The sequence below is a fragment of the Pelmatolapia mariae genome, linkage group LG15 (assembly GCF_036321145.2).
Source record: "Pelmatolapia mariae isolate MD_Pm_ZW linkage group LG15, Pm_UMD_F_2, whole genome shotgun sequence".
NCBI classification, from domain to species: Eukaryota; Metazoa; Chordata; class Actinopteri; order Cichliformes; family Cichlidae; genus Pelmatolapia; species Pelmatolapia mariae.
Genome location: NC_086240.1, coordinates 32,721,076 through 32,748,301, shown reverse-complemented (window position 1 = coordinate 32,748,301; position 27,226 = coordinate 32,721,076). Strand labels below are relative to the sequence as shown.

Genomic DNA, 27,226 nt, shown 5'->3' with positions numbered 1-27,226 from the left:
TTCAAAGGAGCGTTCAAGGCGCAACTCTCTGGCGCAAAATACGGTGTTCTGCGGGGTCAACACTTTTTTTTTTTCAAAAACAGCCATAGGTGGCACAGTTCATGTTCATGATTTGTTTTCATATTCATGACATGTTTTAATGTTAAGAGCAGCCTGTTAACACACAGCTGAACTTTGAACCTCTAAATTTGTTTCTTGTCAAGTTGTTCCCCTGCACGAAGAGTGTTCCTTTCAGATAAAGTTATATTAATTGATCAGACTGTGTTTAAAGGTCCATTTCAGCCATTAAGATGATCCATAAATACATGGATAAGTGATCATGGAGGGAAAGCTTTGGCCAGAAATCGATCCTCAAGCAGGAGGAAAGCTCCATTTCCAGAAGTAATCAGATTATTTTATTTTATAGGCCACGTGCTTCTTTAAAATGACGGCCTGTGGAAGCAAAGCAGGCTTTTTCTGCCACCCTCCTCCAGAATTCTGGTTTACACTTCAGCCTTCAGCCAATGTTCCTAGAACAAAAGTGTGACTGTCAGAGAACCTTTGGGGAACGTTCCCCGTTTGCTGAGAGCAATACTAAAAAGGGCACTTACAGTAGTTGTGGGCTGCACAGGTTTCAGAGGGGTCTGTGGTCACAGCGTACATTTATACCCAGTAAGACATTAGAATGCTTTTGAATTTGAAAATGACTCTGGAAATATTAGAGTAAACAGTGTAATATGCCAATTTTAAGTGACAGGCCATCAAAAGTGAAGTGAAAAAAAGTTTGCTGGGCAAATCTGAAACCTTTGATACACAACTCTGCATTTTAATTGACGCAGATGGATACCCCTCCCTGAGCAGTGGTTCTGCTCCAGGTTTCTTCCTGTTAAAAGGGAGTTTTTCCGAATGGCAAACCACAGATGGAAGACATGTTCTGTTAGGGTCCAGCGCACAAAGGCACATTTAGGACCATCCTAAATCTGGTTCTGCAATTGTTTGGGTTTAGTGGAGTAAATCAAACTTGCCATTGCTGACTCATATTCTTATTCTGATCAATGTTCAGTTTTTTTTTTTTGTTTAAAATCGCAGCACCTAAAGAAGCTGATAAATCTAAAACATTACTAGAGCTAAGCTAAGATACATCGTTCACAGTGTAGACTTGTTGGAACAAGGTCAGTTGACTGAAATGTAACAGAGACACCATTTAAGCACCTTATTAAACACATTTATTAAATTTCTTAGAACAGGATGAAAAGGGAAAAATGAAAGTGGGAAATAAAAGTACATAAACATTACAAACAAAATGTGAAAATACTGTTCTTTACAAACACGTTATTGTGTTTTACACATTTCTTCCTGTTTTGGAGACTTTGGCCACCACTCGTTTTTGTCCGTGTCCACAGTAACATCTGTAAATACACAAGAGAAACACCACCAAATGAAAAACAAATACTGAAGCATTAATGGGAATTTTAGAAATATCTAAAGATTCCCTCCTTAATTTGATCTGTTTTTGTGCAGAGGCTAGTGACATCATACAGTCCTACCCAGTGATGTCACACTCCTCCACTGATTTACAGATAGCTGTAATGTACAGCAAGGTGTTAGTGAACAACAGCTAACTTGCTGATCTTAAAAGACTTCAAACATGCGATTAGCAGGTGAAGATACATGGCGCATCTCTGTGTGGCTGACTTTTTAGCTTTTGTTTGTCTGCAAGAAAACTGCAGACCAACCCTGAAACCTTTAAACCTTAAGAGACCACAATGTCAGAGTGTGATTTATTTATTGGATCATATTTTAGACAAATAATTTTTAATGGCTTATTTTCATTTACATATCTACACTGTTTGATGGCTACTCTAAAACGCTGTAATGTTGTTAATGATGGTTTTCAATCATTTTTTTCCATGCAAAAAGGAGTGTACCCAACTCATGTTCATAAATAAAACACCTGCCTGAAGTCGAGGTTTGAAATTCTGTTAATGGTTTCCTCATTATGTACTGTTGCCTTCATTAACATAGTACTGCATGTTGACACGTGACTGTGACATGGCAACATCATGGAGGAAAAGTCGAGCACCGAGCTGACAGCCCAACTCGAGCAGTTTGTTTGGACACGTTTCTGCCTTTAATAAAGACAATAGGAAACAAAAAAGATGAAAACTCAAATATAATTTTGCCTTTTTTCTTGGGAAAAGTTGTAGAAGTAGTACACATAAATACGCAACTGGTGTTACACAAAGCCACTGAGTCACCACAAAACCCACTAAAGTGCAGCTGTAAGAGTTACTATACTGGTCACAGGGAACCGGGTCTCCTAATGCATGCGTCTCTGAGAAGGCTGATTTTTGCTTGTTACAAATGCAAAAACTGCATCTCTACTATGGAATACTTTAAAATATAGAGTTCTATAATGTTTTAAAACACTGCAATTTTTTTTCTGATGTTCTGCTAAAAATAATAACATTATTTTATCATCAGATGTCCTTCCATCAAAATTTAGCTTATAATAACAAGCTTCAGATGCATCATCAGAGTCCAAGTCTCTTCTTGTCGTCGTGCTCAGTGAACGTGTTCACTTTGAGCACAAACATGTTCAGTGACATAGCCCACTGATAAATACACCCAGGTCTTTCTTCAAATGACTCACTTAACATTAGCAACCATTAACTTAAAGGGGACATGTCAGTCACATTCTGTACTAACAGAAGATGGAGCTAAACATGTTTTAAAACTAACTTTAAGCACAGACAGTGCTACAGCAGGGCTCATTAGCTTTTATGTGTGTAGTATTTCATGCTCCCTTTAATATGGCGTCAGGAGAGTCAAGACAGCTGTCACAGCTGATTTTTAAGAGGTACTTATAGTAAATTAACTTCCCACAGGAGTAGCGTTATTCCTCCTGCTATTATTTGGGATTTATTCTCAAATGAATGGGACCAGACCCCCCTGAACAAGATGACCATGGCAGAAGAACATGTTATAGGGATTGTGGTTCTGAGAAGACCGGTGAAGTGCCATTAACCCATGCTTCTGTTAGTATACCCCAAGTGACTGAACCCTACATCCCCACATGTTATACGTTGTTACCCTGTTCTGGAGCTGCTGTACCAGGAACACGGGAAACCTCTGACAAAACAAACGGCCAACATCTTTATGATATTCTGAAGCTTTTGAAAGAATGTGACAAAGTAGCCTACGCTGCAGTTTACCTGGAATGGTTCCGAGGCTCGAGTTGTCGAAGAACTGCTTGGGACAGTTTCTGGACAGTGTCTCAGAGCTTCCGCCCACATCAAAGAATCTGCTTTTGGGGGATTCAAGGAGAGAGGCCTTTGGCGAATCCAGCAGTTTTCTGGGTGACTCCAAACCCTTCCTGGGAGTGTCCAGGAGCTTCATGGCAGGTATCAAAAACTTTTTAGGTGAGCTCAGCAGGTTGGAGGAGTCAGAGGTCATGGGAAAGCCCCTCTTGGTGGGAGTGCTAGGTGACTGAAGCTTGTCCTCTTCTAATTTGCTCCTCACCCTTAGTTTGAAGGCTCTGTTCTTCCATTTGGAAATCTCAGCCTGCTGACTGGCAACCACACTGATGAGAAAGGAAGTCAGTGATTAGAGCTCAACTTCAATTTTTATGTCACAAAGTGATAACTATGGAATGTGATCTGTGTTTGTGGAGTGAGCGTTCAAACCAAACCGCTATCAGGACAGCAACTGGCTTCATCTGAATGACAGTTTGTCTAAATATCTGATCAGATCTTAATCCTAGTGACACAACAAGAATTTAACTTGTACTGTTGTCTTTAGAGAGTACATGTAGAGTAGATCTGTCTAACTGGAAATAATTTAATTACTATTAATGTTGCTAAACCAGTTTCAGAGGATAACTGTACGGCAAAACCAATTAGAAAGAAACAGAAGAGAAAACCTAAAATAACACAAAAAAACAATAACAACAAAAATCCCAGAAATGTAAGAGATTGAGACAGTTTGTAACATGGGTCATTCTTAAAGAAATTCTTAATCAGCATAAAAATGCATATGAACTTGAGTGTCATTCCATTTTTAAGATCATACGCGTGCGACGGCCACGTACAACGCACCAAGTTACAAAAATAAAGAGGTGCACGATCGGCCGATGCGCCACAAAGATGGATGTGATATGCGATATCTTCAAATGAGCTTTTAATGCAGCAGTTATGTTAATATGCATCATATACACCTTGTTGTATAAATAAATATAATGCAAAAGGTGGCGATGTGCTTTACACTACTGCAACCAATGTTTTTGGATTGTGCTTGTTTATCTAAGGCTTGGATGCAGCTGCTCAGCCATGGAAACCCATGAAGCTCTCTATGCACTGTTCTTTCAAGCTGATCTGAAGGTCACATGAAGTTTGGTCTACCACTTTATGGCAGAGTTGATGTCATTCCCCATTTTTGTGTTAATACCAGCGACCCATTGTTTCACAAATGTTTGTAGAAGCTGTCTGCATGCTTAGATGCTTGATTCTATACACCTGTGGCCATGGAAATGATTGAACACCTGAATTCAGTGATTTGGATGGGCGAGTGAATACTTTTAACAGTACAGTGCAGGTATAGATGATATTGATGGAGCAATACAGGGACATCATATGCATAGACAGGACAGAAGTAAATATGGAAAGTAGCGTTTCAAGATCTTATACCAGTTCAGTGTTTCCCTGTTTGAAGGAGTTGATCTACAAATGTTACTCCTTTACTACAAAAAAATAGAAGAAGGAAAAAAAAGAGTGTCTTATTGGAACAAATGGAGATTTGCACTCAAACAGATTTTATATCATTTCACTGTAAAATGATAAAAACTCTGAACTCCAACATGCATTTAAAATAGGTCAGTCAGCTTTAAGCTACTTAAAGATGATTGAAGGTTAATAATGCTATACTAATGGTACTATTATATTAAATTTTAATGCTGCTTCCAAACTTTCAGACTTTGTTAAAATGTCTGCATATGGCATTAAAGCATGACTAATCAAATTATTTCAAGTATTTTTACAGTTCACCATCAAATTTCCAATCATTATAATGTAGGATTCCTCAGAGTGAGTGTTTAGGTCCTCTACTGTATGTCAGATTTACAAATGACCTGCTGCGTGTGCTAAAGAAGGCATTGCAACGTATGCAGATGGTAGTACAATCTGCTGATAGTAGAGAAGAGAAATTAAGAAAACACAGCAAGAAGAATTGCTGTTAATCACTCAGTGGGTTTCTGAGTCAAAGAGGGGGCTAAAATGTTTGATGTTACCGCCGACCAAACACTGTTACAGTCAACTCAAATCAATAACAGTTGCTAAGACGGGCATTTCAGTCATCATGTCCATGATAGCTGGAAGAAGAGCCACAGTAACACAAGCTGTGTGTAGAATGTTAATGATTCCACAGCAGTAAAAACATCACTCAAAGTGTTTTCTACTTTAAACACACGTAGCGATTGTATTGGTTGCAAAGACAGTCCTGATGCCGTTACCTTTCCAGTTCTGTGATTTTCATGTGAAGCTGGCTGACTTCCTTCTCCAGCTTGGATTTCTCCATCAGAATACTGCTGCTGACCACAGAACTCCTGGGGTTGGTCAGTCTGGCATGAAGGTCCTTACCCTGCAAGACTGATTCCAACATGAATGCATCATTTAAACATGCTCCTCTTTCAATGGTTACACCTGAATTAGTTATTCATCTGTCAGATTTCTTTGTTTGTAAGCAGATATACATGCACAGCGCTGACACTTACACGACTCTTCTCCCTCCTGTTGGGATTTTCTCAAAGTCTCTTTAAGCTTCCTCAGTAACTCTTCTTTTTCCTCCAACAGTGTGTTCATCGCCTGGATCCTGGAAGACAGAATGCCGGTCATTAGAGTCAGCAGTCCTGCAGCAGCCCACAGGTCTTGACACCACTGGCCTCTGAAAACCACAGTGGAGAAAAACTAAACAAACAGAAGTGTAAGAACGAATTCAATAGCTCTTTACTCTCGTTTGTGTTCGTCGGATGCTGAGCTGAGCTTCATCTCCAACTGCAACAGCTTGGTCTGAAGCTTCTCCAGCTCAGCCACACTGGGTGATGATTTTTTCTGAACCAAGGAAGGACAAAGATCATCGTACCAGCTACTCATTCGTCAGATAACCAAAATGAAGTGCAGCTGCGTGGTTATATGAAACCAACATACCTCAGATTCTCGAATTTTGCTCTTCAGAGCTTGTATAGTGTTCTCTTTCTCTTCAACTAGTGCACGGTTGTCCTGCAGCTCAGTCTGCAGAAGTTGCGTTGCCTCTTTGTGGTTGGAAACTTTGGCATCAGCTTTGATGTGTGCTTCCTCCAGCTGCTCATTTTGAATACGCAGAGCCTGAAAGTGAAACACATTCTTCATTATCGTCTGTGGCTCTCAACTTCACCAAAACAAACAGTGCATTGGTCGGGGACTAGTTTGGGTGGTGAATGAATCCACCATTGGATGCTCTGATTTCTAGTAGCAAGCTGGTGTCTGTAAGCGTGTGTGTGTGAGAGAGACTGTGTGTTTTCATGGTAATGAAGGAACACATCACCCAGTACTAACTGATGTTTCAACTTCTTTGAACAAGAGTAGGAAAGAAATAAGAAACCGTGTGGCAAACACACTTTCACTTTTTCCTCTGCGTGTTTCAGCTGAGAAGCTAGCTGCTGGGTTTCCTTCAGCAGAGCTGCGACTGTCAGAAGCGCTCCCTCCTCCAGCGCCTGTAGCAAAGTGGAACTTTTACTTTTCACCTCCCTAAGGTGAGACTCGGCCTCAGCCTCCAGCTGTTTTAGCTCTTCAAATGGACCCTTCTGCTCATCAGTGATACCCTGTGGGAGGTAGGTGGAAAAAAAAGCAATGCGGTAAATATCATTTAAAAGATTCCTTCTAATCCTAACTAACCAATCCCCAAAGCAGTCTGTGACATGCATCTAGATTAAGAGCCAATCATTTGATTCACTCTGAGAGCTGGAATTATCCATTCAGAGAAATCTTTGTCAAACACGTCAACTGACCTGCAGAAGACATTTCTTGCTTTGTATCCCCGCCGCTCTGCGGTCAGACTCCGGCTTCAGGATGCTGTCCAGCCCACTGAAGCTAATTGGCTGGTTGGTGATCAGGACCTGCAGCTGCTTATTGAACTTGAATCGTTCTTGAATCTCACCCTTCAGCTCATGGAGGTAGGAGGTCATGTTGTCCCAGAGCTTGTCCAAAATGCTGCTCATTTTCTACAAAATCAGCAGAGTCACCATAAAGTACCAGTGATGGAGAAGCAGATGCACATGAACAGGAGGCAGTAAAATCAAATCTGTCTCCAGCTTCAACAAGTAACAACCTGTGTGGCAAGACTGACAATACAGCTGCTGCCTGCTTGTTATACACCACGTGACTAAAAATGATAAAGTAGACACCAGAAAAGTACAGTCTTCTTCTCCAACTTCTCAGAAGCTGGTTTCTTTGAATGGGACAGAGAGAGCGTCCAAGTGTTTCAGGGGGCAGGCAGAAGGCTCACCTCCATGTAAAGTTGCCTCCTGTCCAGCAGCTCAGGCAGTCTCTGCTCCCACAGTGTGTCAAAGCCCTCGACTTGAACAGAGTGGCTGGGCGCCTGCGCTCTGCATAGAAGCACATCCTGCAGCCGTCTCTCCTCGAAGACGGCCAAGTCTTTTTTCACCAGCTCCTCAAAAATGTTCCTGTAGCCAAGTGCCTTCACACGCAGCAGCTCCTGTGGGAAAAGGACCAGAGATGACTTCATTCAAAGACCAGCACATTTAGGACATTTTGTAGTACAGTCAAACTACAACCAGTTACTTGAATTTTCCTGAGATTTTCATCAGTTGACTGTCCCAGCTGAAAGACCGCATCATAGGCATCCTTGGTGGCCTTGGGAAGAGGATGCTTCAGGGAACGCCGCTCCCTCAGGCCCTTGTCCTGAGTTATATTGTCATAACTACAACAAGTGTCTATGAATTGCTGGAACCTTTTGAAGGACTCCTAAAATGACATAACCAGGTAGCATCAGAGTTATGATCACACTGCATGCTAGAAAGACATTTGAGCTGCAGAGCAATCAATGAAGCCGTTACCTCAAGCTGTCTGGTGGAGTCTTGCAGTCGTGACGACAGCAGCTCCTTAGCCGGGCTGGTGCTCGGCTCTGACCTGCTGAGCTGCTCTCTGAGAGCAGAGATGGTTGTGTTCGCTTCACTGAGCAACTGGAAATAAAAATAAAAATCACAGTCAGCATTTAGCCATCCTCAACTTTATGCCAGCGATTTATTCTTGCGTGTAACTGACATTCCAGCTTTTCATCTGCATAGAAGCTCTCTCTTTTAAAGAATGTCACTTCTGACAAGCTTGCCAAAATATAAGATTCCCTCCAGTCCACCTAAATATAGTGCCTTTCTACTTTACCTGAGCTCTGATGAATGCATTCACACACATTCCCCCCAGTCAATCCGAGTCGGGAATAATGGAAAAGGGGCATTATTACTGCAGCCCACTAGGGGCCTCAGTTCACAATTTGGGAACCACTGTTTTACAGCAATACTGAACAGAGCACCATGTTTGTGTCCCTGCCATACAAGACAGGGAGTATCAGCACTCTCCAACTCAGTCCTCAGCTTTTAATCATAAATGGACTGGTGCTTACATCACACGTCTCAGTCACCCGCACACTATTTACAGTGTCTTGCCCAAGGATAATTTGGCATGCAGATTAGAGGAGCTGTGGACTGCATTATCATAATCCAAAGTTATGGTTCTAAAAAGAGAAAACAAATGAGAGCAAAGACTCACCTGCTGCACTGCACCTGCTTCACTTTCAGCCTGAGCGCGTCTTTCTGTGTGCATTTGAACTTGCTCTTTAAGCTGCAGTATCTGACAAAAACAGAGCAGGTCGAGGTGTGAGCATGCATCACAGCTAACAACAGTGCTAACTGGGATGGAACCCATTTAGACCAATGGAAAAGTTTTTGAAAGTGGGGCTCATCCATGTTTAGATAATTGTCAAAAACCAAAAACCACCAGCTGGAGGATCAAAAACCGAGAGCACTCAGTAAATCTACATGCACTTCTTCCTTGTTGGCAAGGCTGCAGAGGTTAGGGTACACTTATGCAGGTAATGCCGGCATGCATTTGTAACAATAAATGTGTGTTAGTGGTAGGTGGTCGGGCTAGCTTCCCCACAGCTTTCATGCTAATGTAAGCATCTGGTAGTGTAGCTTCATATTTACGCTCTCAGTTCTAACAGCACCACAGTCGAAACGAGCAGAAAATGACTGGGACCTACGTCTTGTTGCAGCTTGGCGTCTTCCTCTCCTCTCTCAGACTGCTGCTGCATGTTCAGATGTTCCAGCTGACTCAGCTTGTCCTGGATGGCTGAGATCTGCAGATGAAAGAGAAAAGGTGATCAAAGTGCTACAGAGCGGTCTGCATCAAGTTTCCAGGCTGCTCTTCCTGTTCTTGGTCACTTTAGAACAGCACTAATTTACCATCTGCATCCTGTCCTCCAGCTCTGCTTGGAACTGCTGCTTCTCCTGCCTCAGACCCTCCAGGATCTCCTGCAGCTCGTCTCTCTCCGCGCTGACAGACGTCACTCTGCACAGCAGCTTCTCCATCTCCTCTGTGGAGGTCTGAGTGCTGAGCTCCTTCTCAGACAGCAGCCGTGCTCCTTCTGCTTCAGCCATTTTCAATGCATCGGTCAGAGTCCTTATCTGTAAAAGACAGGATTGGCTTTTTGACTTAAATTAAATTTCATTGATGTTTACAGAAGCAAGATAAGACATGAACCTGCTGATTTAAAGAACACAGGCAGATCAATGACCCTGTCTTTCTGGACAAACAGCTCCTCTTGCACTGAGGACACCATAAAACTAAATGTCATTAATATGAGAAAATCCAAAAAGACTACAACAAGTCCATGAGACAGAAACGCAGCTAACGTGGCAGTACAACACCTCCCAGTGAAAACTAGGATCTACGGATGCTAGAAGACCGACTGAGAACCTCCTGAGGTCAGAAAGTATTGTATTGGTGTTAGCAGCGTGGAATAAGACAGGGACACGTTCGTCACCAGTATTATTCCTTACGGTCGCATGGATGGGGGGAAGGACAGAAAGACATTAATCCAGTGGGCGAGGTGAATACCAGCGAGTCTTACAGTAATAAACAAATACATGAAGTACAGTAGAAAGTGTTAAAATGAAGTTTCTGAAGTGCCTTAATGCTGTGCCTTATATTATGCCATGTCAAAATGTCATATAATCATATAGTGTAGTATTGAGTGGACGCGGCCCTGAGAATAAAGGCATTAGACTACATGTCCTTTAGCAGTAGAGTGATGGAGACCTTCACCCACGTTTGTCTTTAGCAGTAGATAACAGGGAACCATCTTTTAGTGGAAATCTACTGAAATGCTGCCGTTTAGACTAGAATGGGACACCTGATAATAAAACTGTGAGGGATGCGCCGCCATTTCAAGATCTGTGGCAGAGCGTCATGCAGGACGCATCTCCCTTTTAGAAGTGTTTTGTGAGAGAATAAAAGTGTTAAATGGTCTGAGCAGTGTGTTTGTCTTTCATCGGATGCCTATGAGGAATTAAAAGAACCTGGTGAAGTGTTGATATTTAACAAACGCTACTATTGGACTGCTACACCTGTATCAGTCCTGGGAGAATCACTACACTTAATATGTAGATGGATCAGTGAAACTAACAGTACGGAGTCTGAAAATCTGATGAAGCTAAAAAACCACAAAAGATGTTGTTTTCTATGAAGGAGGACATTTTCCTCATCACTGTGCATGTGTTGAATTTACTTCTTCATCACAGTTGATGTGGACAGTAATATGTGTCTATATAACACACATCACTGTGCAGAAAAGTGGCTTCATATTGTACCATAAAGACAGCCGCTATCATCATGCACTTTGCAAAAGACAGAAGGAAAAACTCCCTTTTAACAGGAAGAAACCTCCAGCAGAAGCAGGCTGAGCGAGGGGCGACCATCTGCTGCCACTTGTTTGGTGGTAAGGGGAAGAGAAGGAGAGAAGAAAAGCTGGAGCTGTCAATCACAGACCTCAGACTGCAGTGTCTCCACCCTGTCCTCCAGCTCTGCTCGGAGCTGCTGCTTCTCCTGCCTCAGACCCTCCAGGATCTCCTGCAGCTCATCTCTCTCCGCGCCGACAGACGTCACCCTGCACAGCAGCTTCTCCATCTCCTCGGTGGAGGTCTGAGTGCTGAGCTCCTTCTCAGACAGCAGACTGTCTCTCTCTGCCCTCACACTCTCCAGCTCCTCAGTCAGTCTCCGAATCTGTGCAGAAACACAAAGATTAGTCCAAACTGTGACTTTAAATAGTGAAAAAGATTAAATTGATGGCTGAATGTAACAAAGGGATGCACACACTAAACCTGCTGACTGTACACATGTTAGAATAATTCAAGTATAGAAAAATAGTCCTGCCTGGTCTGTGAGCTCTTGTAACTGGAGGGTACTGCCTGCATCTTTGCCACTGCTCGGTCTGCTCTCGGTCTGTTCCTTCTGAAGCAACAGGGCATCTCTCTCTGCTCGGGCGCTGTCAAGCTCCTCAGAGAGAGTCGTTATCTGTTAAAGGGAAGGTAGCCAAATTATTGTTGTAGGCAAAAGAGCAAATTTAAAAACTTCATTCATTAATGATGAATGTTATTCAATGTAAGTCACCTGCTGTGTAAAATCTACTTCCTTTTGCTCATAGAGTTGCACACGATCACACAGCTTTTGTTTCTGCTCCCTTAGCTCCTCCTGAAGACACTGAAGAAGACAGTTGGTCTCGTCGACCTGAAAGTAAGAAAACATGGTCAATTACCTCCAAGGCACAGCAGTTATCCAGCTTAGTGAAACATGTTGCAGGGAACAAACCTGTAGTTTCAGCTGAGCCTGCGTTTCTTGGCTAACTCTTTCGAGATCGCAGTTTTTATTTTGTTCTTTGAGCTGCTCTTGAAGGGAATGCATGAGACTTTGAGTCTCAGCAGCCTAAAAATAAAAGGAGAAAATAATGTATTTGTTCAACAAATGAAAGACAAAATCTTTGACACTCCCAGTGTGACCAAGAACAAAACCCTCACCGTGACTGTACTACGCTGCAGATCACCCTCCAACTGGCTCTTCTGCTCTGTGACAGCCTGCAGAGCACCCTGCAGCTGCTCAATCGGGGAAAGGAAAGAGCAAGGCTTTTGTTTATTTCTTGCCCCCGAACAGGCAGGTTTGCATGCTGTCTGCTAAGTGACATTTCTCTTATTGTCAAAAAAAAATCTCAAGATAATGTTTCAGTCTACTGCTAAGCAAACACATGCCTGTGTTTAAAAAGGGGGTGGAATCAATAAATAAATGGACTGATTACAAACCGTCTCCACCCTGTCCTCCAGCTCTGCCTGGAACTGCTGCTTCTCCTGCCTCAGACCCTCCAGGATCTCCTGCAGCTCGTCTCTCTCCTTGCTGACAGACGTCACTCTGCACAGCAGCTTCTCCATCTCCTCTGTGGAGGTCTGAGTGCTGAGCTCCTTCTCAGACAGCAGCCGTGCTCCTTCTGCTTCAGCCATTTTCAATGCATCGGTCAGAGTCCTTATCTGTAAAAGACAGGATTGGCTTTTTGACTTAAATTAAATTTCATTGATGTTTACAGAAGCAAGATAAGACATGAACCTGCTGATTTAAAGAACACAGGCAGATCAATGACCCTGTCTTTCTGGACAAACAGCTCCTCTTGCACTGAGGACACCATAAAACTAAATGTCATTAATATGAGAAAATCCAAAAAGACTACAACAAGTCCATGAGACAGAAACGCAGCTAACGTGGCAGTACAACACCTCCCAGTGAAAACTAGGATCTACGGATGCTAGAAGACCGACTGAGAACCTCCTGAGGTCAGAAAGTATTGTATTGGTGTTAGCAGCGTGGAATAAGACAGGGACACGTTCGTCACCAGTATTATTCCTTACGGTCGCATGGATGGGGGGAAGGACAGAAAGACATTAATCCAGTGGGCGAGGTGAATACCAGCGAGTCTTACAGTAATAAACAAATACATGAAGTACAGTAGAAAGTGTTAAAATGAAGTTTCTGAAGTGCCTTAATGCTGTGCCTTATATTATGCCATGTCAAAATGTCATATAATCATATAGTGTAGTATTGAGTGGACGCGGCCCTGAGAATAAAGGCATTAGACTACATGTCCTTTAGCAGTAGAGTGATGGAGACCTTCACCCACGTTTGTCTTTAGCAGTAGATAACAGGGAACCATCTTTTAGTGGAAATCTACTGAAATGCTGCCGTTTAGACTAGAATGGGACACCTGATAATAAAACTGTGAGGGATGCGCCGCCATTTCAAGATCTGTGGCAGAGCGTCATGCAGGACGCATCTCCCTTTTAGAAGTGTTTTGTGAGAGAATAAAAGTGTTAAATGGTCTGAGCAGTGTGTTTGTCTTTCATCGGATGCCTATGAGGAATTAAAAGAACCTGGTGAAGTGTTGATATTTAACAAACGCTACTATTGGACTGCTACACCTGTATCAGTCCTGGGAGAATCACTACACTTAATATGTAGATGGATCAGTGAAACTAACAGTACGGAGTCTGAAAATCTGATGAAGCTAAAAAACCACAAAAGATGTTGTTTTCTATGAAGGAGGACATTTTCCTCATCACTGTGCATGTGTTGAATTTACTTCTTCATCACAGTTGATGTGGACAGTAATATGTGTCTATATAACACACATCACTGTGCAGAAAAGTGGCTTCATATTGTACCATAAAGACAGCCGCTATCATCATGCACTTTGCAAAAGACAGAAGGAAAAACTCCCTTTTAACAGGAAGAAACCTCCAGCAGAAGCAGGCTGAGCGAGGGGCGACCATCTGCTGCCACTTGTTTGGTGGTAAGGGGAAGAGAAGGAGAGAAGAAAAGCTGGAGCTGTCAATCACAGACCTCAGACTGCAGTGTCTCCACCCTGTCCTCCAGCTCTGCTCGGAGCTGCTGCTTCTCCTGCCTCAGACCCTCCAGGATCTCCTGCAGCTCATCTCTCTCCGCGCTGACAGACGTCACTCTGCACAGCAGCTTCTCCATCTCCTCGGTGGAGGTCTGAGTGCTGAGCTCCTTCTCAGACAGCAGACTGTCTCTCTCTGCCCTCACACTCTCCAGCTCCTCAGTCAGTCTCCGAATCTGTGCAGAAACACAAAGATTAGTCCAAACTGTGACTTTAAATAGTGAAAAAGATTAAATTGATGGCTGAATGTAACAAAGGGATGCACACATGTTAGAATAATTCAAGTATAGAAAAATAGTCCTGCCTGGTCTGTGAGCTCTTGTAACTGGAGGGTACTGCCTGCATCTTTGCCACTGCTCGGTCTGCTCTCGGTCTGTTCCTTCTGAAGCACCAGGGCATCTCTCTCTGCTCGGGCGCTGTCAAGCTCCTCAGAGAGAGTCGTTATCTGTTAAAGGGAAGGTAGCCAAATTATTGTTGTAGGCAAAAGAGCAAATTTAAAAACTTCATTCATTAATGATGAATGTTATTCAATGTAAGTCACCTGCTGTGTAAAATCTACTTCCTTTTGCTCATAGAGTTGCACACGATCACACAGCTTTTGTTTCTGCTCCTTTAGCTCCTCCTGAAGACACTGAAGAAGACAGTTGGTCTCGTCGACCTGAAAGTAAGAAAACATGGTCAATTACCTCCAAGGCACAGCAGTTATCCAGCTTAGTGAAACATGTTGCAGGGAACAAACCTGTAGTTTCAGCTGAGCCTGCGTTTCTTGGCTAACTCTTTCGAGATCGCAGTTTTTATTTTGTTCTTTGAGCTGCTCTTGAAGGGAATGCATGAGACTTTGAGTCTCAGCAGCCTAAAAATAAAAGGAGAAAATAATGTATTTGTTCAACAAATGAAAGACAAAATCTTTGACACTCCCAGTGTGACCAAGAACAAAACCCTCACCGTGACTGTACTACGCTGCAGATCACCCTCCAACTGGCTCTTCTGCTCTGTGACAGCCTGCAGAGCACCCTGCAGCTGCTCAATCGGGGAAAGGAAAGAGCAAGGCTTTTGTTTATTTCTTGCCCCCGAACAGGCAGGTTTGCATGCTGTCTGCTAAGTGACATTTCTCTTATTGTCAAAAAAAAATCTCAAGATAATGTTTCAGTCTACTGCTAAGCAAACACATGCCTGTGTTTAAAAAGGGGGTGGAATCAATAAATAAATGGACTGATTACAAACCGTCTCCACCCTGTCCTCCAGCTCTGCCTGGAGCTGCTGCTTCTCCTGCCTCAGACCCTCCAGGATCTCCTGCAGCTCGTCTCTCTCCGCGCTGACAGACGTCACTCTGCACAGCAGCTTCTCCATTTCCTTGGTGGTGGTCTGAGTGCTGAGCTCCTTCTCGGACAGCAGACTGTCTCTCTCTGCTCTCACACTCTCCAGCTCCTCAGTCAAAGCCTTTATCTGTCAGCGAAAACATACATTTAAACAACCCCAACAAGCTCCACTTGCATTTTGAAGCACACAAAAGAGTTTCATCTGTGCATTCTGTAGTGCTGCAATGTACCATCTTCCCATGTGCTTAATACTTTATTACTTAAAAGAGGCAGCAGTCACTGAAAAATTGACTTTTATAATTAGGTGTGGTTAGAGATGATATTAGATCGGCACATCTTCCTGACCATGCATGCTACACAGAAAAGCACCCCGAAAGTCTTACATGTGTTTGCAGTTCCACCAGCTTATCATTGTGCTCACTGGGAAGCCCATCCAGCTTCAATATTTGTGCTTCTAGCTCTTTGATCTGCTTCTTTTGCTCGCGGTTTTGCTCCAGGGCCGTCCTCAGTTCCTCCTGATTCTCAATCATCTGTAAAGAAAAAAAAAAGTTTGCTTTGACACAAACCTGATAGAAGAACAGTAGCACGAAGGAAGAGTAGAAACAGCAACTTACCATTTCCACATTTTCCTGCAGGTCTGTCCTGAGCTGGTCTCTCTCAGCAGTGAGAGAAGCCAAGGTAGCGCTCAGCTTCTCCACATCCTCCGATTCCCTCTGAAAGGTCGTCATCAGGAGAGCCTCTTTCTCATCTCGCACACACTGCAGCTCCTGTGATAGCCTCAGCATCTGTCACATTTCCAGCTGTCACAACTCTGACTCGAGGACTCATTTAGAGTCCACACACTGAGCAACAAGCCTGAAATAACATATCACTTACCTTCTCCCCTAAATCAGACTCTTTCTGCTCATGAGCTTTCACGAGATCTGAATTCTTTTCTTTTTGTGTTTGGAGCTCATCCTGAACAGACTGTAGAACAACCTGCGTCTCAGCAACCTGGAAAACAAGCAAACATCATGTAACAACTTATTCGTGTATCGCTTTTCACACAAAAGTCACAAAGTACAAGTACAACACAGTTCATATCCGAACAGATAAACATGTCAGCAGAAGGCCTCATAAAACGGAAAACTGTTTTTTTCATGCTCATTAAGGTGAGGTTAGCGAGACAGCAGTCTAAGCAGAGGAGCCAGACCTCCCCCTCCAACTTATGCAGGGAAACACAGGTCAGATCAGGCCAGTCGAGAGATGGAACCTTTGCAGCGTCTCCTGGGTCCACACTGGGGCTCCTCGCAGTAGGACCCAGACCAGCTGAGGTGACATCCTTGTCAGATGCCTGAACTGCCTCAGCTGGATTCTCTTGATGTGGAGGAGCACCAGCTCTACTGAGCTCCACCCCAGTGACTGAACTTCTCAAACCATCTCTAAGACCCCTGAGTTTACCGGGACCCACAAACGCCTCCACCGCAGTAAAGGGGCAATTCACAGAGATTTCAGTGTTATCTGGTTGTCCTACATTTCTTACAGAAAAGCTGACCACTCTCTCACCTTGTCCACGTGTTCTTGCAGCTTCACCCTGAGCTCGTCTCTCTCTGTGGTCACAGATGTTACAGCAGAGACCAGCTTCTCCGTCTCCTCTGCAAACCTCCGATCAGCAGTGCTCTGCTCGGACAGGAGCTCGGCTTTCTCAGCTTGCACACACCGAAGTTCTTCATTTAACTGGCTGATCTAAATAAATACATACAATTCTGTTTTTGTCATAGCTATACGAATCACAGTCTTCAAGACACTCACATGTGCAGTTGAATGATATCAGCTAAACTGTAAAACTGTATTATCGAATGATTTTAACTCTTTTTCTGTTGATGGGCTAATGGCTGTACATGTGCTCAGCTGTAATAAGAGCAGCTATCAGTGTCATACTTGTTCTTGAAGCTCTCTGCTAATCTCCTCCTCAGTGCTTCTGGAAGCTTCGCTGTCAGCAAGCTTCTCCTCCAAATCCTTGATCAGCTGCTGCACCTCGCTCAGTTTTCCTTCCAGAGCTCCTCGCTCCTGCTCACTCCCTTCAAGCTGAAGGAAAACATGACAAACTTGTTTGGAAAGCTGTACGTATAAAGGTTTTGTCTCTTCAGACATGACTGCACACACTCTGGAGGACTATTATACTTGGTATCATTTTAAGCCCAATCCAGAGAATTTTATCCTGGATGACTAAGCCGACACTTCCCTCAGCCTCACTGAAAGGCTTTCCCTTTGACTCATTATTATATCATATATATTATATACATATTATAGCATGCCTGTACTTTAAAATGTTTCCACCAAGTACACCGAACAAGTACCTGTCCTCACATTTGTCTCAGCAGCTGCAGCAAATGAAGAGCCTAGTAGCTGCTTCACTTTTTGTTTGAATAACCTCTGGTGCTAGTTATGACCCTCTGCAAAAGTGCTTTAGAGGATATTTGGGCCTCACCTGCTTTACCAAGGCGTCCACTTTATCTGGGAGAGTCTGACATGCAGCCAGCTCATCTAGCTGAGCTCTCAAGGCTGTCTCCACTTGACGAGATGCCATCAACTCTTTATTTAGATTGGCCACGGTTCTCTCAAGCTCTATGCTGTCAATCAGATCTGGAGAAGGAGCAGATGTTACGAGGGGCAGGTTCGTATGACGGGCTACAGTCTATAAACGCAATACGTGGAAACCTACTTTTAGGCACATTGCCATCTAGCAGAGTGGTGAGCTTGGTGTTCTCATCAAATGCGACATTCAGCTCCTTCTGGAGATCGCTCTGCATCTTTCTGTAACGCGACTTCTCCGTCTCCAGCTGAAAACGCAGACTCTTCATCTCCGCCTCCATTTTCTCGTGGCTGGCAGTCAGAGTCACCTGGACGAGATCGTCAAAAAGCAGGAGATGCATTAATCGCTTACAGCTGCCATTGCTGGCTCACACTTCCTGGGATATTTTTGAAATAAGTATAGATGTGCTGCAAAAAAATTATTTTTTGTCATTTTAGTGTTTCATTACGTACATTTGTCTCCTCCAGAGAAATGCTGCGACTGCGTAGGACAGCCCACTCCTTCCTTGTGTCTCTGCTCAGCAGCTCTGCATCATTCAGAGAGCGGCGAAGCTTCAGCACCTCCTGCACCAAGTCCTTACTGCCCTGAAACAAGAAAACACGAACCAGTTAGCTTGTGTCGTCGTTAGATTGCTGCTGCTTTCAGCACCCTGTCAGCGCTCAGATGAGACATGTTAGCCTCACTTTGCGTGAGAACAGCCTGGTTTATTCCAGGTTAATGACATAAACTGATATTAAACGCACACACACACACACACACACACACACACACACATCTGTAACACTGCAGTGTTGGCCCATCTACTGCTCCAGACGGATGGATGCTCTGAGCATGAGGTGCTACTGGTTTCTAACATGTGACAGATGCACAGTGTCACATCTACATGTTCCACGTCACGTGACAGAAATACTGGCCGTACCAGGTTCTCCATCTCATGTGCAAATTCTGTTTCCTTCTTCTTCAGCTGTTCAGTCAGAGTCTCGATTTCATTCTTTCAAAAGAAGAAACAAAAGCTTAAAGACAAATCAAATCAAAGTGTTTCAGATCAATAAACTCTACACGTCCACTCATCTTACCTGGAGCTGCATGCGCTGGAGTTCAGAGGACTCAACAGCTTTCTTCAAGCTTACAATTTCATTTTCTAACTCTTTCTGCAAGTTTTCAGAAGCAAAGTGAACATAGTGAGATGAAAACATATTTGATAAACAGCTCCGTGAAACTTTGCTGCCAGTGGATCTGAGAAAGTTCTCCTCGTTACCTCGTTCTCCTTCCTGCACCCCTCTTCTAGAGATTTGAACTCGTCCATCTCCCTCTTCTCCTCTAGCTCCTGTAATACAGCAGCCTTCTCTTTCTCCAGACGCTCCATTTGTTCTATAAACATGCCCAGCTCCTGTTTCAGGTAGTCTCGCTCTGCAGCCACCAAGTCCTGCAACAGTATCATCCAGTTTAACAACGCCGTAGTTTCCACGTCAGACGACTGCACCGAGGGCTTTCAACACTCGAGTGTTAAGAAAGCTGAGAGTGAGTTTAGAGCAGTGTGCAGCATGGGCTTTGTTTGAAAATCCGTCTGCTCCTTTACAGAAAGCAGTAGGATATTTGCTTTAACTGCTCTAACCTCTTCACCTTCCACTTACCTTCTCTGACGCCAAAGTTTCACAAAACTGGATGGTCTCAGCAAACTCTTTTCTCATCTGAAAAACAGAATATTAAGACGAGTGATGATAATGTGACGCTTGGCAGACAGAGCCCGAGTCAAACACAACATACCTGTTCATTTGTCTCAGTGTCTGCGTCACTGTGTTCTCCCAGTTGTTTCTCCAAGTCAGTCACTCTCAGCTCCAACGTGTCAGCCTTCTGTGTGGCCTCCAGCCTCTGCTGAGCTTCAGTGTGCAGCAGCGCTTCCAGCTCTGCTCTCCTCTGTTCTCCAGTCTGCACTTTTTCCAGTGCTTCCTGTCTATGCTGCACCTCTGTTTCCAGCTGCAGCTGCAGCTCTGCCACTCTGCCCTTTAACACATCTAAATTTGACAGGGCCGCCTCTTTCTCCTGACTCTCCTGTTCCAGCTGCATCTCCAGACTAGACACTTTGCCTGAAAGTTCTTGCAGCCGATCGGGAGACATGAAGTCTCTGGGACTGTTAAAAAAAAAAAAAAAAAAAAAAAAAAAGCAACCGGGACATGTTTATGTCACACACCAGCACACAGTAATGGCACATGATGCGACGACTCCAGCGGCACTTGAAGTATTAGGGAACAGCTTTATTAAGTGACCGGCACGTTCCGGCTTGTGGCCTTAATCAGGGTCCAGGTGGACCTCTTTTTATATTGTTCCTCCCCCTTTTAATGTTCCTGTACTTACTCAAAATTACACACAAAATGCAAATAAATTAATATAAAGTATGTGTTACTTTAAGACATGCGGAAAGGAGAATGATGTGAAGGAGTCTTCACATCATCAGATCTTTCTCTTCTCCGTGCACCTTGGAAGTAGGTGATGAAAAATGTGTTGCCATCTATTTTACATGATGAACAACACAAATGTTTGGGGCTGGGGTGACACAGATCTGTCAGACCTCTCAAAGTCATGCAGTTGGTAGACTGGACTTTAGAGTGTCCTTCTTCATGGACCACATGAGCTCAAACACATTCCAGTGAAGACCACAGACATCATAAACCTCTGACTGACACTAAGAAACGGATATGCCAATTTTTCAACAGTCAAACTCAGACCCAGAGTCCTGCTAAACTCTCAGGAGGTAGAGCAGGTCATCTACTGACTGGAAAGGTTGGTGGTTCGATCCCTGGCTCCCCGATGCATCCATCAGAGTATGAATGTGTGGGAATGTTAGAAAGCACTTAAAAGCATTGGGTGAACGTGGCATGTTGTATGAGACGGAGAGTTAAAAGTGCTAAATAAGAATCAGTCCATTTACACCACTCTGCACCTCACCCTGTCTATAGTGATTCGGAGAAGTAAATTTGCTGCAGCTTAAGAAAACGCCAGCAAAAAGAGTCAAGAGCCATTGTTGCTACCATGGAAACTGTTTACTGACTTGTCAAAGCCCTTTAACAATTCAGAAGATTGCCCATTAAGCAACCGACAGACTAATAGTTCAAAAGAAGTCCGGTGAAAGAAGCAACGAACACTCCCTCTGCAAACTTCAGCTAGTGAGCACAAAAAACCTCTGCTGTATCCAAGTTTCTTTCTTTTCCTTCTAAAGGACACAACAGGAATACCAGCACCCACTCATAAGTAGACTTTTTAATACTGATTGTTCACAGGCAACACATTTGACTCAACAACAACATTCCTTCACTACTTTTTCATTTGGCAACAGTCAGTAGCACAAGGGAATACATGGACCCCACAGAGGTTTCACAGATAGTCTGACTCCTCCAGGTTGGCACATCAATACATGTCACTGCCTGAACGGCTGCTGTGTCTCCCAGCACAATCTCAAGAAGACAGGCCGTAGAAGGCCCCTAACCCATCACAATACAATGCAGCAGTACAGACCAAGGGAGCATTTCTCCTCATTTCAAGTGGGTAAAGTGAATTCTGGACGACTGAGGGTAACCCACAGGCACGTTCGATAATAAATACAAATAAATGATTGGTGTCTGATATGGCTTTTAAGTTTGAGAATACGAGACTTCATTGGTGACAGAACTGCTCAGACACGTACCTGTCTCCAAAGCTACGAACAGTCACAGAGCTTCGACTCATTTCCATTTCATCTGACGGCTCATCGGGAATTCCCCAGTTGGCCTCAAAGTCCTCATCGTCTGTTAAAATAGAGCACGAATACGAAAAAATAAAAAAATTAAAATAACGCCCCAGCAAAATTCCATCGTGGCATGAATATTCATCCTTGGTGCTCCTCTTTACCTTCACCCAGCTCCATCAGGCAGGAGAGGTTTGACCGAATTCTCTTCTGAGTGAAAGATTCTGCAAAGCTGAGGTCAGAGGAACTCCCCACACAGGCAGATGGATGGCCAAGTTTTACCATCTTTCCTCCCCAAGTAACCCTGCGGCTTGGCATCTTGGTAAAGAACACATGTTGTGATTAAACCAAACATACAGAGAACTGCAGCTCATGGTTCAGCACAGTTACCTTCTGGACTGGGACCAGATTTGAGCTTGTCACAAGGAGATTGGCCAAATTTCTCTTCAGGCCCTCTTTTTCTCTCTGCAGCTGATCCTTCTCTTGGAGAAGCTGGGAGAGAACCTCCTTCTCTGTCACACTGGTCTGCGTGACTGAAGAAACCTGAAGGAGATTGTGCATGGGTCAGTGTGTGCAGATCAGTGCTGCTGGAGAGAGAAGAGGAAAAGTGGAGACACTTGCCTCGTGAAGTCGTCGCTTGAGTTCTGCAATTTCATTGCGATACCTTTTGAGCAGAGCCCCATCATCTGACACCTCTGTTACGTGAGGGTCGTTCTTCATTTTCTTTGCTGTGCTTGCAAACTATTGCAAAGAAGTCACAGCAGATGGGTTAAAGTGTTTAGCAGTTTATGTTCTCAGTGGTTCACACGTCAAAGCTTCAGCTAACTTTTATTTCACACAAACTTTATCATCTGTGTAAGACAATAAAGTTTGTACTACACAATTTCTCATCTGAAAGCATTTTTGAAATGGATTACATAACAGTCAGTCATGTTCTCCCTACCTGTAGAGTGCTGAGGGTCTCATCCAGAGTGACTGGGGTGATGGTGCAGATAATGACAGTTTTAGCATTCCCACCCAACGAGTTCTGCAGGATGCGGGTCAGTTTACTGTCTCTGTAGTTGGTGAAACCCCTGAAGAGAAAATATTTAGGTAATATCTGCACTTTCTATTTAGTTTTCAACACAAATACACACTTAATTTTTGTTGTGGCTGAAATCTCTAAAGGCTTCTTTGGCCCTTTGGAAAAAATTGGACTCGAAGCGCATCCTTTGGTCATTTGAGACAAAACTACAGCCCATTGCTCACAGAGACGTCGCTTATATTTAGAGAAAGAAGAGGCATACAACCCATCTGAAACTGGGACTCTTGCCAAAGTAGGCGGAATCACGCTAAAAGAAGGATATCTTCAGATTTTAATGAAACCCTCGAGCAGTCAACAGCAGAACTGGATCAACACAGATGACAACAACCCAACAGCTTCTTAAAACACAAATATCTAATTAAATGGCAGCAACATTTAGGCCCAGCAGGCAGGCCAGTATGGTCTGCTGAAGTTCTAAAAATAATGAAGAAAAATGATTTCAGTACTTTCACCATGGCCAGACGAGCTGGTCAGAGTACTTCATTAGTTTCTTTAGGTTTTACAGAGAAAGATCTCAAAGGAAATATTCAGTAAGCAGCAGTTTTCTGAGTGAAAATGCCTGGTTGCCACAGAACAGACTGTTTGGAACTGATAGAAGGCCACAGCAAATCAAATAACCACTTATTACAATCAAGAGGTGGAGAAGAGCATCTATTGCACAACACCGTGAAACAGAAGACCAAAGGAGGGCAACGTCAGGCGCAACTCTCAAGGCTACATAATTCACGTGGGTTTAAAAAGTGAAAGTAAAAATGGACAATAGAAGATTGGAAAAACATTGCCTGATTTCTGCTGCAATACCGAATGCCATGGGAGTACACAATATGAAAACGTAACACTTGGGCATCATCTAAACACCACAGCCTACTTGAGTATTGTTGTTGATCATGTCCAGTGTACCCATCTTCTGATGGCTGCTTCAAGCGGGATCTAAGACCATTAAAATACTCTGGAAATACTACAAACTCTCATCTCACGCATAACCATCCTGAGATAAGGTAACAAACTAGCAAACTTGCATTAAATCGGCTCAACCAAAGAACCATCCAACACGGGACAACTTATCTTGACAAAGCTACTACAAGCTAATGATTCAGTCACATTTTCAATATGAATGAAATAAGATAACTCTGTTATTAGTCAAAATAGGAAATAATTTGCAGCTGACAACATTGTACTGTGAGGGAAGGACAGTACTGTTACAATATCATATTTGCGGGGTGTGTGGCATTTCCCACATCGAGTACCAAACGTCAGCTCAATTATTTACTTACTTCTGGTTTTCGTCGGTCAGTTTCTTTATCACTTGGCCGAGCGTGAACAAGCTGCGGTTTATATTACAGCCTTCTTTGAAACGTGTACCTAGGACACAGAACATAATAAAGCAGAAAAAGATTACTGGATTGCTGAAAAATGTGTAGACTGCAGCATACATTAGCAAGGTTACCCCAACATGATATCCAACCATATTCAAAAAACAAAGAATGCTGGATTTAAATCCACATTACCTTCAGCTCCAGTTTGACTTGCTCTCTCAGATCCGGCCAGATCCACTAAATTCTGCAAGATGAAGCAAAACTGTTAGCTACCAAACAAAGGAAAGAAGACAAACCAGGCCAACGATGAAAGAGAGGTAGCCTACCAAATGAGACACAATGATGGCTCCATCACTACTTTCACCTGATGCTGGGTCGCTCCTTTCCCGGCTCTCCAGGATCTAAGAAAAAGTCCATCGTGAGAAATGCATTTCCAAAGAATCCCACATGACTGTAGCTATATGCTTCTTACCATCCGGAAAATAGTGTGCGATCGGCTGCTCCGCTGGTTCATTTTTGTCTTTCCATAATGTCGGTTCTCTGGAGAGGGACGGTACAGAAAATGTACTGGTTGTTATGGTCTGTACTAAGAAAAAAAAAAAAAAACCTCTTGGATTTCATCGCAAGTCTTACTTTCTCCTTTCCGAATCCATGCCAGGACTTGTGCAGGAGATGTAACCAACTCTTCAGTCAGATCAGCCACATAGATGTTTTTCTGCAAACAGTAATCATTAACATACAAAGCTCATGTGAAACAGCACACTACACTTCATAGCATTACAGCACTCCTAGAGTCTGAGACACATCACTGCTAGCGATTTGGAATTAACACAGAAATGCTGAGAACCAAACCTCTAAGTAGTGTTCTGAATCTAGTCATCTAAATGATCAACCTACATTGATTTGTTCTCTGACTTCTAGCGGTTTTCTTTTCCAGCTGTCGACAAGCAGGTCCGTCACAGTCTCATTGTAGATCTCCATGTAGGACACTCTGAGAAGGAACTCCTTCTTGGGAAACTTGGGTTGAAAGAGAAGTGACCCTTTAGGATGAAAAGTGACTGATACCAGCCGCACCAAGTTTCAAACATGTGTCGCCATTCTTACGTTCTTAATGGTTTGAAAGACATCCTCCACAGCTTGAGGTATCACTCCGGGGGTGCGACTGGTCCCCATCATGGTGAAGGTCTTTCCAGAAGAAGTTTGCCCGTAAGCAAATATGGTTCCTGTGCAGCAAACACAGAAAGTAAGAGAAGAAACCATGCGGCCCAATGAGGGATCAAACATCGTTTCCTGCGCATACCATTGTATCCCTCGACCGTGGAAACAACCAGAGGCTTTGCAATGTCATTGTACAGCTGACTGGTCGTTTCATCAGCAGCAAACACCCGGTCTGTTAACAGAGAAAAGTTAGTGTTCGCATTCCCATTACTGTGAAACAAAACCAAAATAAATCGCTGATTTTTTCTGTATGTTTGAATACAGACCAAAACTGAAGCTCTTGGTGGAATTTCCATCATCAATCTGATGAATTGATTTCTCGTCAGCTTTCCAGAAAATCTGGACAGGCTCTGCATTCTCGGATGCACTCTCTTCCCTGAACAAAGACACACATTCCACACACATAAGCACAAACAGTGAGATGCTTTCTTAACAACAGGTTAGTATTGCTCTGCATCAACAAACCTGTTGTTGCTTTCAATCAGCAAGGCAAGCATTATCTTAAAGAAAATCAGGACCACTTCATGTTGTAGTGGTCAACACATTTGTCTTACATCGACAGTTTGCGTCTGGGAGTAAACAAACCCAGCCTCAGGGGTCACAAGCTGATCTACTGCTAGTGTCAGTCTGGAGCCCAGGTAAGTGACAGGGCTAAGGCAAGAGGTGCATTGAGGGTTGTAGCAGAACCCATTGCCAAGAGTATTTGCTGTCTTTTGTCTAAACTGTGCCTCTGTCACATAACCACTGTTAGTCAAGTGTTATTTAACCACCTGCTGTGTACTTTTAAATCTGCAAAGGGGACAGGCTGGGAGCAAACAAGCATTTTTACAATGACGGAGAACTCTCACTTCACTGCGGATCATATGAAAACCACCCTGATCCTTCTGAGCGTTCCCAAAGTTGGCACTCCTTGAATCAGCTCACAGCCAGCTGTTCCAGTGTTGTGGCAAAAAGCGATTGTGGGAATTAAACTCTTCTAAAACACTTGTTGACCTATAATCTGTCAAAAATACGTCAAACTCATTTTGAGTCAGATAAGGTCAATCAATATTTGGAAAGTGTCTTTTACATATATTTTATTTACCCGGGCAAAACATGTCACTGACATTAAAAATACGTTTTTCAAGAGAGATTTGATCTGGCCAAGAAGGCAGCAGAAATTGTGAGAAATATTACATCACATTTCTATAAGCATATTTTAGTGAGCAAAAAAAGACTTGATTATAATGTGGGTACAACAAAGCCCAGTCATAGAGATGAAAAACAGCTCGTTTCTTTACTTTATATGTAATCCATTCAGAAATCCTGTTCACTACAGTCTATTTTCTGATATGATGTAAAGCTATTACACATAACAACACACAGCAACATCGGAAATCACCTTTTAGCCCCGGTAACGCAGTCTGCTAGCTGCCTCGCACTCGTTTTCAGCTCAGAAACTTTTTTCCTTTTTACTCTTTTCTTGCTTGATAGTGGTAATAGTATGACATGTCTGTTCTGGTCGGGACACCGTGGAAACAAAGAACGCTTTTTTTCCTGGTTCTGTGAAACTTCATTAAAGAGACGCGATGTTTACTTGCCTTAACTGCTAACACTTTAGCGCCAGAGCCGACTCTGAGGTTGAAATAACTGACGAGTTCAAAATGCTACCGGGGCAATGTCAACAGTTAACGGGAATTTTTAACGCGGCGGCGCCACCGTCTAGGCTCACCTCGCAATAAGCGGACGGACTCGAACGCAGACTTTTACCGCTGACTCCTCTGTCATCTTCGCTCCTTCGGTCTATCTCCAAAAACAACACAAAATGCGAGCAGGAAGACCAACGCGCTTTTCTCAGTTTGAATTTTTGCTCGTGACGTTTGATTGGCCAACATCTCCGCGTGGACTGGACCATTTGTGTTTGTGTGTGTGAAACGAGGACGATAAACGATCGGCTTATGTTTTGGTTAATGCTGTGCTTCTACAAATCTA

The 27,226-nt window shown here is 43.4% G+C and overlaps 1 protein-coding gene across 1 annotated transcript; it reads right to left on the bottom strand.

Moving 5' to 3' along the window:
• Window positions 1–1,202: 1,202 nt before the first annotated feature.
• Window positions 1,203–27,022, bottom strand: cenpe (centromere protein E). Its single transcript, XM_063495549.1, has 54 exons — window positions 26,967–27,022; window positions 25,522–25,631; window positions 25,338–25,427; window positions 25,142–25,260; window positions 24,935–25,054; window positions 24,671–24,752; window positions 24,510–24,577; window positions 24,364–24,438; window positions 24,230–24,281; window positions 23,996–24,083; window positions 22,581–22,710; window positions 22,259–22,378; window positions 22,028–22,180; window positions 21,802–21,955; window positions 21,599–21,698; window positions 19,684–20,047; window positions 19,551–19,607; window positions 19,175–19,342; window positions 18,993–19,067; window positions 18,836–18,907; window positions 18,369–18,500; window positions 18,046–18,223; window positions 17,812–17,966; window positions 17,262–17,408; window positions 16,887–17,066; window positions 16,218–16,334; window positions 15,956–16,126; window positions 15,725–15,871; window positions 15,247–15,468; window positions 14,968–15,042; window positions 14,762–14,875; window positions 14,564–14,680; window positions 14,327–14,467; window positions 13,965–14,198; window positions 12,380–12,601; window positions 12,101–12,175; window positions 11,895–12,008; window positions 11,697–11,813; window positions 11,460–11,600; window positions 11,076–11,309; window positions 9,491–9,712; window positions 9,289–9,384; window positions 8,796–8,876; window positions 8,087–8,212; window positions 7,812–7,994; window positions 7,516–7,725; window positions 7,019–7,231; window positions 6,629–6,832; window positions 6,180–6,356; window positions 5,983–6,083; window positions 5,747–5,844; window positions 5,486–5,621; window positions 3,195–3,562; window positions 1,203–1,388 (listed from the first exon to the last, which is right to left on the bottom strand). Exons 1-54 carry the CDS (start codon window positions 27,020–27,022, stop codon window positions 1,312–1,314), a joined length of 7,578 nt encoding a protein of 2,525 aa, XP_063351619.1. The 3' UTR covers window positions 1,203–1,311.
• Window positions 27,023–27,226: the final 204 nt, after the last annotated feature.